The sequence below is a fragment of the Amphiprion ocellaris genome, chromosome 3 (genome assembly GCF_022539595.1).
Source record: "Amphiprion ocellaris isolate individual 3 ecotype Okinawa chromosome 3, ASM2253959v1, whole genome shotgun sequence".
Classification (NCBI taxonomy): domain Eukaryota; kingdom Metazoa; phylum Chordata; class Actinopteri; family Pomacentridae; genus Amphiprion; species Amphiprion ocellaris.
The window spans coordinates 6,410,843-6,428,339 of NC_072768.1; the positions used below are offsets into that span (position 1 = coordinate 6,410,843).

General features: G+C 40.9%; 2 protein-coding genes across 2 annotated transcripts; one reads left to right on the forward strand and one right to left on the reverse strand.

The window, feature by feature from the left end:
- Positions 1 to 762: 762 nt before the first annotated feature.
- tsg101a (tumor susceptibility 101a) lies at positions 763 to 8,571 on the forward strand. The gene is made up of 10 exons (XM_023279019.3): positions 763 to 1,151; positions 2,221 to 2,308; positions 2,399 to 2,464; positions 2,896 to 3,059; positions 3,289 to 3,415; positions 4,175 to 4,232; positions 4,464 to 4,558; positions 6,451 to 6,653; positions 6,780 to 7,019; positions 7,124 to 8,571. The coding sequence occupies exons 1-10, from the start codon at positions 1,110 to 1,112 to the stop codon at positions 7,211 to 7,213; spliced, it is 1,173 nt and encodes a 390-aa protein (XP_023134787.1). The 5' UTR covers positions 763 to 1,109; the 3' UTR covers positions 7,214 to 8,571.
- Positions 8,572 to 8,914: 343 nt separating this feature from the next.
- Positions 8,915 to 15,557, reverse strand: ldha (lactate dehydrogenase A4). The gene is made up of 8 exons (XM_023279015.2): positions 15,397 to 15,557; positions 13,259 to 13,384; positions 12,676 to 12,793; positions 12,380 to 12,553; positions 12,058 to 12,231; positions 11,783 to 11,900; positions 10,340 to 10,463; positions 8,915 to 10,218 (listed from the first exon to the last, which is right to left on the reverse strand). Exons 2-8 carry the CDS (start codon positions 13,382 to 13,384, stop codon positions 10,054 to 10,056), a joined length of 999 nt encoding a protein of 332 aa, XP_023134783.1. The 5' UTR covers positions 15,397 to 15,557; the 3' UTR covers positions 8,915 to 10,053.
- Positions 15,558 to 17,497: the final 1,940 nt, after the last annotated feature.

Here is a 17,497-nt window from a genome sequence, read left to right on the forward strand (position 1 = left end):
GCTCCCAAACTTTGATGCTTCGACATGACACATCAACTGCTGTGTAACTGCCCTAAACATACTCTAATCTGCCTCAAACTTTACATGTATGATCAGAGTCCCGCCCTGATGACATTCACATGCTGAAATACAGCCACAGTCATAACGCCACCTGGTGGATAGAAGGAAAAGCTCTATAACTAGCCTGGACATGGTCCGATCTGCCTGAAATGTTATATGTGTCATCAGAGTGCGGACGTGATCACATCCATAGGCCAATATACACTCTCGGTCACAGCGCCACCTGGTGGACGTGCGTGGATTCGACGACGAGCATGGATGCGAGGACCCGTCCAACGCTGCTTGCAGCTTTAATTTATTATTATTATTTATATTTAGTAGACCTCAAACTTCACAATCATAAAGGGCAACTGCTCAGATATGCCAAATATTTTAGACCAAATTCTATTGCCTGTGTCTGTTTTGTAAAGATTGTCTTCTAATCATGTAAAATTGTCCATATGCTGTTTGTTTCAATGCATTCACTGAAAACAAACTCATAAGATGAGTCTCATATCCCAATACACACCATGCATTCTATATTGGACAGTGTCTTTTTGCCGAGGCAAAGGAAACAAAAACATTGAACTTAATAACTTTATTACCTAGTTTTTTCTTATGAGTGCCCCTGAAGGGAACGCTACCAGCGGCTGGACCACACCTGAAAACCACCGACGTATTGGTAGGGGCCCACGTCACACGCAGGGCGGAAGTAGTAAGGAGGACTAGCGGAAATTCCTTTTGTTGACCATAGGATATTTGTTTTCGGCCTCTCATTAGAGCCACATCGTAGCTGTTTTTGTCTTGTTTCTATTCCTAAATAATTTATTGAATCTTGGGGCTTCGTCAACAGAGACTTTACTCGTACTAAACCGGAGAGTTTCATACGGAAACCGAATCACTGTCTTAACTGTAGTTGCCCCGAGGGTGGGCTAACGTTAGCCTAGCATTCGCTGAAGTCCTGCTAGCTAGCGTTAGCTTGTGTTAGCTATCCCTCTAGCTGGCTCAAAAGTCAGCTGTTTACTCGCTTATCTTAGTTCGAGAACGGTTGAAAGAAACACCCAAGAAATATGGCAGTTGTCAACGAAGGCGCCCTGAAGAAAATGCTGAAGGTAACTGCTGTTTAACTGTTGTGGTATTTGCTGTAGCACGTTAGCTAATGTTACCGATAACAAACATGACCGAGTGAGCTAACGAGCTGGCAGGTTAACATTTCCTGGTATGGGTCTTGTCAACTTAAACGGCCTTTTTTGACGATTTTTGTGCATTAAACATTTGATTTTGTCGTACAGGTTCACTAATGTGTTGTATATGCTGAGTTACCTCGTATAAATCTTTTAACTAACACTTTACAACATAGCTTAGCCACTTAGCTAACGTAACTATATAGTAATCTAAAAGTATTTATTTCATCAGTTTGATAGCTATAGACACGAGTTACAATACCGAGTTTTGAAATATGATTGTTTCTAAGTATTTGTTTTTATCGTCCCACATGGTATTGAGCTAGTACAGTCTTCGAAATGATTTTGTATTGTTGCCATCTTAATAAAGAAGCTGCATTTGCTTCAATAAAAATAATTTATATGTGATAGAGCTAAGGGTGAAGGTCCTTGTTCATGCTAAAATGAGTAGTTTTATTAAGGCCTAATCAGCCTATTTTATCATTCAAAAAGGCTTAGGATAATGCATAACGGGTGTGATTTACAAATGAAACATTGCAACCAATAACAAGTTATAATGGAGCACTTTTTTAAACATTTTAAACAATTATTTCTTTAATTATTTATTTAATTATTTCTACAGTATCAGACTGAAAATTCATAATAACCCACATTTACTTGTAATTTTGAGTCAAACTTATGAAAACATATCTGGAGTGAACTGGCACGTTCCAACCACAAGTTTTAACTTTAATTTTGAGCCCACATTTCCAATTTAAACCACAAATTCTATCTTTGAGCACCCTAATGTATCTGACCAGACTGCAAGAAAATAACTGTAAAGTATCACCATTGGCTAATGTGCCACCTGCACAAGAACTAAATTGATATGTTTAGTCCACTAATGTGTCACTTCTTTAGATACTCTCTATCTGCGTGTCGACTATTGTGTCTGAGCCTAAAGTGTTTCAACATAACATCTGCTATTGTTTCTCTTTGCTTTGTTGCTATTGTCCAGCAATACAAATACAGAGATTTGACTGTTCGTGAGATAACCAACGTCATCTCCCAGTATAAGGACTTGAAGCCGGTTATGGATGCTTATGGTAAATTAAATAATACTTATCTACTCTTTTTGACTGTCAGGTCTCTGTTGTGTGTTCTCGTATAACAGTATACGTCTTCTTTTATTCCAGTGTTTAATGATGGCTCCACAAGAGACCTGATGAGCTTAACAGGGACTGTTCCTGTGAGCTACAGAGGTAAAGAATATTTCTCTAACTCTCTTACTTCTCTAAAATATATTACACATTGTTCTTTCATTTAGACTGAATGACTGAGGCATAGAGAGTTAAACACAAGTTTCCTCTTAAGTTTGTTTATTATTTACCCACCTACTCCTTCTCTCTTGTGTGTTTACTCTGACTTTGTTGATCTTTCACCTTGTAAAACAAATTAGTCATCTGATCACTCACATAAAGTAGCAAATGGACAAATGTTTTGTGTAACAAAAATGTCTGTCTTATTAAGGCAAGGTTGCAGGATTTCATATAGATCTCCCCTGTGTTCTTGAAAACTATGCCTTGTTGATGCCTCAAAATAACATAATTTGTTGAGTGTTAAGGGAGGGCTGATGAAATTGTTGGGACTTAAAAAGAGTCACACGATAACGATGTGTGTGTGTTTCCTGCAGGCAATGTCTACAACATCCCAGTGTGTTTGTGGTTGTTGGATACATATCCCTACAACCCTCCTATATGTTTCGTCAAACCTACCAGTGCCATGATGATCAAAACTGGCAAGCACATTGATGCAAATGGCAAGATCTACCTGCCTTATCTACACGAGTGGAAGCATGTAAGTTTAATGGCTTCAACCAATATTGTTTATAATCAATATTAATTGTATTTTTTGTGGGGAAAAAACATGGTGTTCACAGACTAAAATACTGCTCGCAAAAGTGATCAATTAGACAAAACGTGCACCCTCTATCCTCTTTTTACTGCACTCATGAAGACCACAAAAGTAACTGCGACTCGAGATACTGTTTGTTAGTGAAACTCATTCTTCTCTTTATGTCTTACAGCCTCAGTCGGACTTGTATGGTCTAATTCAGGTGATGATTGTGGTGTTTGGAGAGGAACCTCCTGTGTTTTCTCGCCCCACCACACAAGCCCCCTACCAAGCCTTTCAAGCAGCTGGACCCCCTAATCGTGAGTGAGATGCGTTTTTGTTGGAAACAGATGGAATGTAAAGGGGCCATGGTACAGATAGAAAGAACAAACATGTTTTTTTTAAATATTTCTAACTTCTCACTTGAAAGTGCTGAATAGATACGTCACCTGAAACAATTATGTGAGGTTTTGTTAAGAACTGTTTTTCACTGTCATATTTTAGACTCAAAATATTAATATAGTATGATAAAAAAAAAAAAAAAAAAAAAAAAAAAAAAAACCATAGTCACACTTAATGTCTTCCACATTCGTATGCCATTTGATTAAATTTAGAGGTTTTTAGTTATGGATTTTTTTTCCCATCGGAATAAGCATCTCTTTTCTGAAGGGATTTTTTTGTTGTGTTTTTGTGTTAGATTATGTACATCTGCTCCAGTTTAATCATCCAACTACTGAGTAAAATCAATATTCCATAATTTGGGTTTGATATTTTGTGTGGGAATAATTTTTATACAGTGGCAGGGCTTTAGGTTGTTTCATGTCAAAATGTCAGCAATCAACTTCAAATTATTATCTCAGTGAAAACTTTGTTATTATTGATGTACATATATTAGTACAAATTCCTTGTCACTGCATCATGTAAGCAATGCATTTTTAAAACTTCAGCACCAGGTGGAGCTCACATATCAGTGCAGTGTCCCTGTGAAACTGAAAGTTAATCTGTCTTCCTGAGAGGGAAGGAATATGTTGACCTTTTGTCCTTAAATCTGACTGTTTCGCCATCTCTCCCTGCCTCAGCTTCTTACATGCCCGGTATGCCTGCAGTCTCACCCTATGGCCCAAATCCTAACTCTGGGTAAGATGTTTGCAAAGCAGCAGCAGCCTTCTCCCCCATCTACCACAAATATAGCGCATTCCAAACAGGTCCCAGCATGTTTATGTTTGTGGTTGCTTCAGCAACTTATCTCAAAAAACATATTTATTCTTAAAACCATGTATAGCTCATTCAGTTTCATTTATAGTTAAAGATAGGTGTTAAAAGCAGAACTATAAAGCATTGCCTTGTTGGTTATGTAACTCCTTTCAGAGGCTACCCAGGTTACCAGTATCCAGGGGGAAACTCTTACCCAGCCAGTGCTGGACCCGCACACTACCCCACCCAGACTCCAGTCTCCACAGTGGGTATGTATTACATCTGGGTGCTTTACTTTTCTGTCATGGGTATATTTGAAAGTTGAATCGAGCAGTTTCCAAAGTTTTTACAAATGGCACAGGCAGACTAAAATACATTTGTGCTCACTTAGAAGCTGTGTTTGACTGCACCCCTCCATGCTCATCTCCTTTTTGTGTCAATATATAATAGAATGTTGAATTTTTTTTCCAAAGTTTAATACACCTCGGATTAAACAATAACTTTCCATGGTCTTTAGTTAACCCTGAATGAAGACACTTGACCTTTTGACTCAAACTCTCTCACCCTCTTGAGTGACTTCAGTGGCGCGCCGAGCCATCAGTGAAAGGTCGTTTGTGTAACTAGAGTGGGGAATATTAAAGGGCAAAGGGTAGGATGGACCTCAGAGGAATGTATAGATGACCCATCTGCTCTTACAGCATGAGTTGGCAGCAGTGAAATGCTGGTCAAGTACAAGCAGGCAGGAAGAGCTTTAGTTGACTCCTATATTTAGTAAAGGAGAAGAAATGAGTTTGCCTTTAGCTTGAATCAACTCTGACATTTGGGGTGCTGTGTCCAGACTCATGAGGCGGTTTTGACTCTTGAGACATCTCTCAGTACACTTAACACTTATATAACCTGGAATTTGTCAGGTTTTGAACTGTATTTACATGTACATAGGAGCACAGTATTAGAAAAACCTGAAACACTAACAGAGCTTCGATAAAATGACAAAAATGCACTAGTGTGAAATGTAATAATGTCTCTATATGTGTTTGTTCCATGAAAATAATCCTTTGATGCCTTAAAATGGCTTACAGCTCGGCGTTGGTGCTTCCTCTATAGTGTGAGCCCCAAACACAGCAGCTTGAGCTCAATAGCTCACTTACAACTCTGCTCAAACGCTGTGAAACTCGTCTATGTTAAAATTTTGCAGTGTTGCACAATATGATAAAATAGCACCATTAAAAACAGGTGTAATGTTTACAAAAATAGCCTTTACTACTGAATTGTATTAGATTGCATTTTTATATTCTAAAGAAGCTTCTATGTTTTCAGTGAGTATTGAATTGTCAAACTGTCTTGGCGCATTCAGTCTCTGTTTTCAAAACCACCTACTTTGAAGAGGAGCTGTATTATGCCTGTCATCTTGGATACCATTAAAGTAATAAGATTAATGAATGAAAATCATTTTAGATGGGTGATTAACCAAAGGAAAAACCTGAACTTTTGATTGGTGATGCATAAAAATGCAGAAGCTTCCACACGAGGGTTCATGAATGATTTCATATTGAACACGGGAATCTTATGCTACACCATTCACAACGAACTTACTGAACACAGATGGAAGATTTTGCATGGTTTCCACCACTATATTAAAACATGAGAGAATATAATCTAGATTTATGGTTTGATCCTCCTTGATTTCCAGAGACTTGAAGAATCTGGCCACTTTACCAAGACTCTTCATGTTGTGTGTAGTGTTTTGTTTGTTTTTTGTTACACACCAGTATATAATGAAGCTTTGCCGACAGACCTTTCGCCGGTGCTTTTTTTGCCTTGACTCTAGTTACCTGTGATTCAACCAAATGGTATCTTGTTCAGTTTGTCCAGTATGTCATATATTGAGTGCTTTCTCAGACACAGGTTTGTACTTGACATGCCTTCCATTCTTGTGGAGCTATGCATGAAGATAGATTTTTTTTTTTTACATGTATGTGTGTAGACATTCTACCAATATTCTAAAGATGGTCAGCTAATTCTTTGTTGTAAGTGTAGTGTCGTCACACAAACCTCATACTTTGCTTAGTTTTTTAGAATGTTGAAGGTTTTTTCCCAGTCGTCATCTCCTGTTTCAGTTCACTGTCTCACGTGACTTAAGACTTCTTCTGTTCCTCTTCAGGCCCGAGCAGAGATGGTACCATTGGCGAAGACACCATTCGAGCATCTCTGATTTCAGCTGTGAGTGACAAGCTTCGCTGGAGGATGAAGGAAGAGATGGACAGAGCTCAGGCAGAGCTGGATGCCCTGAAGCGAACGGAGGAGGACCTAAAGAAAGGTCATCAGAAACTGGAGGAGATGGTCTCAAGACTGGACCAGGAAGTGGTGAGATACCCTCATCTTTTAAGTCTTAAATCTTAGTTTTTTCATGTCCTCCACTCATATCTTGTGCTGTTGTGGAAGTTTTCCATATTTACACATTTTTTTCTGTGATCATGATGTTTCCACTAGACTGAAGTTGACCGGAACATCGAGCTGCTGAAGAGAAAGGACGAGGAGCTGAGTGAGGCCTTGGAGAAAATGGAGAACCAGTCAGAGAACAATGATATCGATGATGTCATTGTGCCCACAGCTCCGCTGTACAAACAGATCCTGAACCTTTATGCTGAAGAGAACGCAATTGAGGACACAATCTTCTACCTGGGAGAAGCCCTCCGCAGAGGCGTCATAGACCTGGAAGTTTTCCTCAAGGTAACCACATTACATACTAGGAAATGTGTAAAAGAAACATTCACACACATGCTTGCATCCGCTTGGGTTTTCTCCTTATTGACTCTTATTCTGTCCTGTTACAGCACGTACGTCTTCTGTCCAGGAAGCAGTTCCAGCTCCGTGCTCTCATGCAGAAAGCCCGGAAGACTGCCGGTCTTAGTGACCTCTACTGACACATTGACTACCTGGAAACATTCATATCTTCACACCCTCTTACTCTTTTCTCTTCCTCCTGCCGTTTTATTCCCTTTTTCATGTTTCCCTCGATATCAACCAGCTGCTCATTTTTAAATTCAGAAATCAGAACCACAGAATTGTGAAATCTCAGACTGTGGCCACAGTTGTAGTATGACGCCATTTGTATTTTTGATCAAACCAAACACTTCTATCGGGTAATTATGCAGAAGCAAACATGACCCAGACACGACATCGTTCCTTTTGTGCCCCCAATGTTCTATAAATATCACTGTCGCCACTGTGAATTAGGTACTGTGGTTGGCATGAAAACTTGCTCAACACACGTCATTATGGTGAGTTTAGGTGGAAGTCTGTTGTGTGTACAGTGTGACTTTTGCCCAGAGTGTTTGTGCTGGGACTGTGCTGGCGTACAGCGAATTTGTGTGTCAACCTGTATACAGTATGCTGCACTGCAGGGTAGCCCACAGGTTTTAATAGCCCCTTCGCCAGACAAAGTTATTTGGCTAGTAAGCACAAATGTGTGGGCTAGGGGAGAGGGGCATTGTCCGCAGCCCCATATGTCCACGCCATCTATTATGAAAAGAGTTGGCTTTGGTGTCAAAACCCAAAGCTACTTTTCAGGAAGGACAGGTTCAGCCTCAGGATTTATGCTGCGAGTTCTAGGTCAGGTTCAGTAGCCATGGAGTCGAAGGGATCACTTTTTATACAGTAGAAGAGACGATAAACGTGAACCTGAACTGTCTTGTTTGGGTCACTTACCGAGCTGAAATTAAGAGCTCTTATGCCTCGTGACCACAACACTACACGTTTCCCCTTTTTGTGTCTCGTTGTGAGGTTTGATTGTGTGTCAGCTGCTCAGGTCTACCCTCCAGTCTGACTGCATTAACCAGTCAATCGTGTACAGTAGTTGTTTTAACTCTGTACAGAGTTTGAAAGAACATTTTACGGTGGATGGCAGCCTTGGCATACTTAATTCTAAGGTATTACATAAGAAATTCTCTGTTCAGTTTGTTTACTTTTCTTTTTTCCTTGTGCTGTCCACTTATTCTCAGTCTTGCTGAGAAGTTTAAGTTTTCAGTAAAAGTAAGATAAAAGTTATGAATAAAGCTGAGCGTTGGAGGGTACAAAAACATAAACTATTGTACTAATCAGAAAATTAACTTATGTAAAGTTTGGTCTCTTTTAAATTAGCCTTTTACTAAATGCACTTTGAATTGTATGATAGAATATCTACTGTTATTTTTTTCTTGTTTTCAGTTCAACCATAGACCACCTGTTCTTTTATATCTGTAGATTTATGTAAATCAGTACAAATAAAAGAAATCTGATTTAATTGGTCATGTCTATGATCATTTCTTTAGTATTTTAATGTAGTTTTAAGAATTGTTTGGTTGTTCTCAGAAAAATTACATCTAAAGTATTTTTTCTTTTGCTTAAACTGCATTTTAGAATCCAGTGGTTGGTTCTTATAGATGGAACACATAAAGATCGTTTGGCATTTTTCAATAGGTGCATCAGTGTAAATATTGGTCTTTCAACAACATTTTGTTGTCCTGCAAAAAACCCCAAAACAAAACTTGACCCATAGCTGTGCACTGTGGGTCAGTAACTCTACAAACACATCAAAACTGCTTTTTGGTAGGTTGGACGCACACAGTAAAGAACCAAGGACAAACTTGTATCATTATCCTGGTAGATTTATTTGATGTTACAGCAAATAAAAATATCCAGCTGCCATGACGGGCACGGTTCCTCAGTAAAATGATAAATACTATCCTGTCTTATGTTGTAATAATAACAATACATAAATAGATCTTAACATTTATAAATAACAATAGATTTTCTTTGCATGTCTCTTATTCTTTCAGTGTCAGGTGGAGTAAAATAAATACAAATCCTTTTGAGGGCATGTAGGTTGTGCACACAAACCACGTCTTCAGGACTAACATTCTGCAAAACCAGACTCTGAATCATGATCCTAGCTGACTTTTCCACTGGTGCTCTGTTATTACACTTTTTGAGTTATATTATGGATAGATTTTTGCTGGTAACGCCTTCATTACTCTTTTCTGTAAACTTTGCTACTTATTGAAATTATAAATCGCTCGTTTTAGTTTTTCTGTCAGTGCACTTGTGGTTAGGTTTGTTTAAAAAGGCTTTAACGCCAGGCAGTAGATGTAGCATTGCACTGCTCAAATGATAAGGTACTTTGGTATCACAGGACTGTGTGATATATTAAGCAGGAGTGTTGTTATGGCTGTAGGTGGATAGGAAGCCCTCCTCATAGAGAATGGAATGTCTCTATTATACTCCAAATATAAAATAAACAGAGTTTACCAAGTGGAGATAAAAACAAAACTACTGGTTACAAACAGTCAATAAATATAAACTATGACCAAGGAGTGTACAGAGGAAGCAACAACACAGTGACACACGAGTAACATACAGTACAGAGTATACACGCTCAATACGTAAAGGCCTTACGCTTCTTGTAGAGGACAATGAACAGATACGCCCTTTCTCCAATACAGGCTGACATCAAAGGCTACAGTTACGAGATTCTGAGAATTCAGTCAGAAGGGACAATGGCAGGAGGGAGGTGGCAACGGAAAACAACACCAATGTGTGAATATCTGAAAGTAAGATCAAGCTGTGATGGGTTTAGCTACAAGCAACTTGGCCTTTTTACGACATTCAGAGGTCTTATTGGCCCATTGCCGTGAGTAGGAGACACGGGAGGTATGGATTGAGGGAGTCCACCACACAGCGTTTGGTGTAATTGCAGAGAGGACTGGTGGATTCAGAGGACCGATCTTCACAGGGTGAGCTCCTTCTGGACGCCCCACAGGGTCTCAGCGCTATTCACCAGCTGCTTCTCCTCGTCGGGCTTCAGGGTCATGTGAATGACGTCTGTCAGGCCGCTGTTGCCGAGGACGCAAGGGACGCTCAGGAAGACCTCATCCTTCACTCCATGCATGCCCTAGGACAAAAGACAGAAAGAAGACAGTTAGCAGACCATCTTATAACATCTACAGAACGTACAGCATTCGTGAAGAGCTTATCAGACAGTGAGTTGTACATCTCGCTCACGATCTCCTCACCTGGACAAGTGTGGACACTGGGTGCACTTTATGGAGGTTCTTCATGATGCTTTCCACCAAGTCAGCCACAGACATGCCAATGGCCCAGGAAGTGTAGCCCTTCAGCTTGATAACCTCATAGGCCCTGTACACACAATAACATAAAAACTGTGAGGAACTAAATGCCTCCTGGACTAAAGGAAAAAGTAAAGCTATCAGTGTGCTTTGGTATTTTCCTCCAGTATCCTTTACTTTTTTGCCATCCGTCCTTCGGATTGTTTATCAGCACACTAAACTGTTTGTCTACTTATCAGTGGCTAATGATGTTTAGTAGAGGAAGTTTATAATGCTGAGCTCGATGTTTGCATACAAAGAGTGGTACATAAACAAATTTGCTCCATCTGTGGTAGCTGACTGAACTTAAGGTGAGGGTAGTTCACCCTAAACTCAAATCCATTTCTAAATAAAGACATATGCTGTGCACTGTCATACCTATTTCTTAGAAATAATGGATCGCAGCCAAGGATATCTTCTTGTTTCATGCAAAAAAAGACATGGAATATGTCTTTTTAGAACAAGATCTCTTGACTACTAGCCACACAGATGGAAAAAGGAGCAGCTCTCTTCCCTGTTAGGACATATTTATTGTACCCCTTATCTTTGTTTCCCGTTACGAAAGCTTTTATCACGCACCTGACAGCTTTACAAAGGTGTTCATTAAATCACCTATTGTATGGTGCATGGCTGACCTCCATTTTAACCCAGCTATTATAAGATAAGTCAGGTTGACTGACAATAAAACTATGGCGCAATACCAAAATCATTTAATAGGGCAAAGTTTGGCAATGTGTAACTTAAAGAAATGGCACGACAATTCGATAATACACAATCCAATGCTGATTATAGATAGGTCATATTAATTATCATTGCAAGACCACAATGAACAACATTGGGCTCTATAGACTAAAAGAAAAAAACAACTCATCACCTGGCCAGAGTGAGATTTGAACACACTCCAGCAAAAAAAACCCCAAAAAAACATGTTTTTATTTCTGCCTCAACAAAACTGCAACTTAGTCAGATAATTTAGGGAAAGTTAAGTGTTATTAAACCTACATTTGCAACTGAAAAGACAATAAAAGCTATATTAATTTTTATCATACTCGTGCCACGCATGACAACCTTTGAAAAATGGCAGCAGTTGTATTATGGTCTGTCCCAGTGCAGGGACCTCCTGGGTGAAAGGTTTTAAGGGTAACTGTGGCTATGGGCCATTAAAACCTAAAGATCTGTTTCAGTGAAACATATATATGGTTCCCACTAGAGCGCTGGACAGATGGTCTGAATGCACATGGCTGATTGCTTTGCAGATTTAAATGTGAGAGAAAAAATGTTGTTTGCAGAATAATTATTATGAGTTCTTTAAGTTCGGTGGTGGATTATGGGTAAATACATTGTACTCACCCATCCACAACCTGCTTATGGACTGCCTTCCAGTTCTCACTGTCACCCTCAGCCCCCATCTGTGGGTTGAGGCCCTGAAGAGAAACTCCAGCAACATTCACACCGCTCCACACGGGCACTATGACAGACAGATGAATTATGGTGTATAATTAGTAAATTCTGAGATGCAATCACGGCAACACAAATCATGCAAATAATGCAGCTGCTGGTCACAGAGCAACAAAAAGCGTACTGAAGACTCAGCAGAGATGTTATTTTTAGTCAGAGCTGCATACCACTGGAGTCTCCATGCTCTCCAATGATCCATCCATGGCAGCTGGAAGGGTGGAGGTGGAGCTTCTCTCCCATGATGTGGCGGAAACGGGCAGAGTCCAAGTTAGTGCCGGAGCCGATGACGCGGTGACGGGGGAAACCACTCAGCTTCCAGGCCACATAGGTCAGGATGTCGACTGGGAGGAGACAGAGTGAGAAGGGAAATGATCAGTCATTAATGTACACTGAGCAAGTGGTAACATTTTAGGGATTACATTATTTCTACTGTAACCTTTGACTGTAGTTCAACCCTCTCTTCTCACATTTGCACACCATCTATCTCACCTGGGTTAGACACCACCAGCAGGATGCAGTTGGGGCTGTACTTGACGATGTTGGGGATGATGAACTTGAAGATGTTGACGTTGCGCTGCACCAGATTCAGACGGCTCTCGCCCTCCTGCTGGCGGGCACCAGCAGTCACCACCACCACCTTGGAGTTGGCTGTCACACTGTAGTCTGATAAATGACAAAAAGAGTGTTATGATGCAGCTACAGAATAATAGGAATATAGAGTCCTATTGGAATGAAAAGAAATGTTTCAGCAGTCAAAGATCGTAGCTAGTTTTGTGCATTCTCACCTTTGTCGGCCACAATCTTGTGTGTCTTGAGGAAGAGGGAACCGTGCTGCAGGTCCATGGCCTCACCCTTCAACTTGTCCTCCATCACATCAACCAGAGCCAGCTCATCGCACAAGTCCTGGTCATACACATATGTGCAATAAGTCATTCTGACAAGCCACCATACACTTTATATCCTGTATTTTACAGTTAACCTCTTATGTGGATAAGGCTTTTTTGAAGGGGCTGATTTATGTGTTATTTCCAGTGGACAGTAATCCATCTATGATTTGTTTATTTAGCAACATTGTTACTTTTTAGACTGTGACGTGGTATTTCTTAGCCTCTATTGTTCTTCCTCAAAATGTTGAGTCTGGAACCGGCTGATATAAAGGAAATGCTTAGTTTCCTGACTTGCTTTCCACAAGATCAGCACACCCTTAAAGTCTATTTCACTGCAGCACCTGGAGGTTTCCCAGCAGTCTCTTCTGTAAATCCTCATTATTCCATTCAAAGTCCTAGAAACGATGCTCTCGATTCAGACTCAAGCTTGAACCTGACCGTTTGTGCTCTTCAAGGGTTTATCTGAACCCTGTTTTCTCACCTTGAGCAGTACGCTGACGGCGGAGGCCATGCCCACCATGCCGACACCGACCACCGTCACCTTGCTCCTGCTGCCAACAGGCTCCTCCTTCATCACATGGCTGATGAGCTTATCCTTGGTGGACATCTGTGGAAAATAATAACACGGGAAAAGGGCGTAAAGAACACAGAAACAAACAGTAAAGGGCAAACAGTAAAGTAGATGGGGAAGAAAAAAGGAGTCAGAATGGATAAAAAGTAAATAAAGAGGCGCAGACGGTATACAAAAAGGGAAGAGAGAGAGGGGGAAAAGAAGAGACGCAGTAATGCAGAGCTGCATAATTTGGCAATGTGAATGCGATGTTACGTGAGCGATTTCACACTTCACAGTGACTGAGTAAAACTTGGATTTCCCTCTCAGTTCATCACCATTACAGAGATGAAAGTTTCACAATTACAAGTCTTCACTATGAGAGACAGTTTACGGTTAGAGCTTCACACAGCTTCTTTAAATCTCCATGGCAACCACTGTCTGGGAAAGCACTGCAGGCCCAGCTGCAGCATGACGTCATACTCTGCTATTTATACTTCCTGGTTGGGTGGGCACGGCCGAGGGCTCATGTTTGCAGACGTTTACATCACCAGCGTGACAATGCTGCTTCTCCACTGTGATGTGAAGAGCAACACGTAGCGGAGGGAGCACTTGATAGGATTAATATATTGTAAAACCTCCTGGAGAGGATACTTAAGACCTCTCCACGGTGAGTTTGCACACAATAGTAGAATGTGGTAAGTGGGACAGCTGTACCTAAAAATTCTACTATCCAATCATCTCTCCCTCAGAGGTGAGCTGCGACCTTACTGTATGCCAGAATCTGACCACGAGGAGAGCCAGGCCTGCTCTCGTTAGCTTAAAGTGCAGGATTATTGTATGGAGTGCAAAATTCTTTACTGGTGACATATGCTGTGCAAAAAAAGCCCACTTCTTTAGTAGCTTTACTGAATGAGGATTACAAGAAAGATTATTAAAAAATGAAAGAGCTTAATGCGATAGTTACAGAAAGAGAGAGGCAGATGGATGTTTTGTGTCAAGCTTTGGATTATGTGAATTTCTTAAAGGAAGCAGCTGCTACACACGACTGATTAACTTTGTGCTTGCTTGGACTGCAATATTTCCATTATGATATTTACTTAATTCAATCAGCACCTGGTCATAAAGGGTTTACTGAGCCCTAATAGGATATCATGTATCATAGTTGGGATTCAACATCTACTGAATTTCAGACTATGACTGGACAAAACATGAGAGCATCCAATTTTGTATTTGTCTTCAAAATTCCGCATTGTAACTGCAGGAAAATCTGGACTTTTAATCCACATTTCATTCATACCATATAACCAGACCATCTGTAACTGCAGACATATTCATCCACAACTCTGTGCCTACAAAATGTGAGCTGCACTAAATGTTCTATTGGGTCAATATTTTGACAATGCTGCTAAAGCAATACAACACCTGCTTCTCCATGTTCCAGTTCATGCGAATGTCTCTCTATGTGCAGTCCCTGGTGACTGCAGGACATTTCCTGTACCAGAACCTCTACTGCTGTCTGGGTGATGGTCATTACGGGCAGCAGAGAGCATGCGTAAACACTTGTGTAACACTGCGCATATTTCATGTGCTGCAGAAATTCAAACCAGCAGAATTTTAAGGCTGTTTTATCCATCGTATCATGTTGGGGATCATCCTGTATTGCACATTATATACACATAGGTGAATAACATCTTTCATAATATCAGAAAGTATAGTTAGATGTCCACTCAGAACATTCATTTTCAGTGATGCGCGTTTATGCAACAAGTAGAAACCTGAACCCACAGACCTCCATCCTGTTCCCCCCTGTGGCCTTGACCACTAATAATTTAAACTTTCCTTGCGCAAATGTGGCACACGTTGAAGATAACGTGACAAAAAATTAAACTGACCTCAGCTTCACTCACAACCAATTAATTGTATTAATTGTAAAGCGACACATCCCTCTGTGTCCCGAAAATGTGGTTGGTGAGCTCCAATTTTCCTTTTTTTTAACCACTGTAGTAAATGAACAGGCAATCGGCTCATAAATAAAGCTTGTATACAGTGTGAGGTTTTTCTCTTACCTTGAAGGATTCAATTAAGAAGATGAGAACCACGAGCTGGAATGTGTGCGCTCTTCGGGGTTATTCTTCCGCAGAAGTGCTGCTGCCGTGTGGGTGTCTCCCGGTATTTAAGGAAAGCCTCCTCTCTGTGCTCTACGTGCCCGCATACTAATGAGGTCTGACGCACAGAGCATGTTCCATGTCACGTCTTCGGCAGGATCCGGCACACAGGTCTGCGACGTCACGTACGGTGCGTCTCTGGCTGCTTCTCCTTTAATGTTTGTGAGCAGCCCACTGTGGAGAGCGTGGTAAGAACGTGAACGCATCTTCGTTTCAATCTGAGGATCGTATCAAGGAATGCACACGTTATCTAGTCTTCAAAATCACACCACGAGTGAGAGACAACCTGTTTAGCCCCTAGCAGTTGCAGATCAAGGATGGTGGAGGAGAATACCCCACAAATAGGCTTTCAACAAGCTGATTTCTGACTTCTTCCGCATTTATTTCATCCAAATATATGCTATATAGGGTAACCTCAACCAGATGATGAAAATTTATGAGTTCTTTTAATGAAACTCAACAATAATGTAGTGCTACCACCGCTCAGTTGCCGGGTGTACCTGTCAGTAGTATAATTATTCGTGCGTAATGAAGATTTCTTAACATCGGTCTTCCATGACTCGTAGAGAAGATGCACGGTTTTTTTGTGTTAAAGGTGCCCAGTGTTAGATGTGTGTGGCTTTTTCTACTGGAACAGTCCATACATTTTATTGGGCTCTGTTTTATTTCATTGCTGATGTGAAACCTCAAAGTTCAGCTTGAGTTCAGAGTGGCGTAACAATGAGGAAATGGTTGGTCACTAGAGAGTGCAGTATGATTGGATGGTGTCATGGTCTCTGTCTAGCCAGATTTTTTGCGCCACCTCCTGTCCACTTTCAGTCATTACAAAGCCAGGTTACCCAACCCTCGCCAGTGTACCAAGCACACTTGTGTTTCGTATCTGTGGAATTTTCTTTGACGTGTAAAACTGATTCAGCTGACAAAGGAGGCTGGAGTTGTAGAATAGTTGCAACACAGCATTTCCACTTTTTTTCATTGTTCTGGATCATTTGATTGGTCCACAGTGGCTCCAAAAGTTCATGCCCTCAGACTATCCACTTCCAGATACATGTGATAAAGTTCTCCCAAATGAGACATTTTGAGTAACACCATGAACTGTTAGGTCAGGATTCTTGGTGTGTTTTTATGAAGGAGATGGCAGAAGGAAAGTAACTGCTCCTCTGTTTCTGGTAGTTCTGGTGGAGGCCACGGTGTTCTGTCACCTGCTGGAAGGGAGGAAGTGAAAAGGTTTTGTCCAGGGTGTGATGAATTTGTAATGAATTCCCCAGCTCATTTCCTAAAGAGTACAAGTCCTAAAGGTTGGGCTACGGAGAATATGTGATTTATTTTTCTGTTCTTTTTACTGTCTGTCTCAGTAGTTCCTTTGGCAAATGCTCCTCAGTTGTTGTAGAAACTACATCCTCTACCAGGCCTTTTTGAGGATGGAGTGCATATTGATCTCCCTCTTCAGGTCTTTGGAAATGGCCTGTATGCAGATTTAGTGCCATCTTGGATGAGTCTGATCACTGCGATGTTGTCTGCAAACTTTTAGGAGTTTAACAGTAGGGTCCTTCGAGGTGCCGGCTTTGATGTTTAACAGTCTCAACTGTTGTTTTCAGGCAACTGATACTTGCAGATGGGCAGGGATAATGTGGTTTGGAGAGTTTGGAGGTAAACATTTGTGGAATGACATGTAGTGCAGTCCCATCATTCACCAACCTGTTTACAAGGTAATCATCAGTCGTTTGAAGGACTTTATTTATGACCACAAAAGTCAGAGGGTTATGGCCCTTCAGTGCTGTGGTGGAGGTTTTTTTTTTTTGGAGAAAGGTGGATGGACTTCACGCAGCTCCAGAGATCTGCTGAAGATCTGAGCAGAGATCAGAGAGAGTTGGTCCACACAGGAGTTAAGATAGGATCAGGAGACACCGTATGGAACACGTCTCCTTCACATGTCCTCAGTGCCGCTTGAATATTGAGGAGAAGGGTAGCAGGGTTGCCAGAGGTGTGGGTTGTTGTCGTT

Excerpts from the sequence above, each read along its gene's own strand:
- tsg101a (XM_023279019.3), top strand. The coding sequence starts at position 1,110 with ATGGCAGTTGTCAACGAAGGCGCCCTGAAGAAAATGCTGAAG. Across the intron at positions 1,152-2,220 it reads CCCTGAAGAAAATGCTGAAG|CAATACAAATACAGAGATTT; the intron begins GTAACTGCTGTT and ends GCTATTGTCCAG. Across the intron at positions 2,465-2,895 it reads TGTTCCTGTGAGCTACAGAG|GCAATGTCTACAACATCCCA; the intron begins GTAAAGAATATT and ends TGTTTCCTGCAG.
- ldha (XM_023279015.2), bottom strand. The coding sequence starts at position 13,384 with ATGTCCACCAAGGATAAGCTCATCAGCCATGTGATGAAGGAGGAGCCT. Across the intron at positions 12,554-12,675 it reads CAAGATTGTGGCCGACAAAG|ACTACAGTGTGACAGCCAAC; the intron begins GTGAGAATGCAC and ends GTCATTTATCAG. Across the intron at positions 11,901-12,057 it reads AGAGCATGGAGACTCCAGTG|TGCCCGTGTGGAGCGGTGTG; the intron begins GTATGCAGCTCT and ends TGTCTGTCATAG.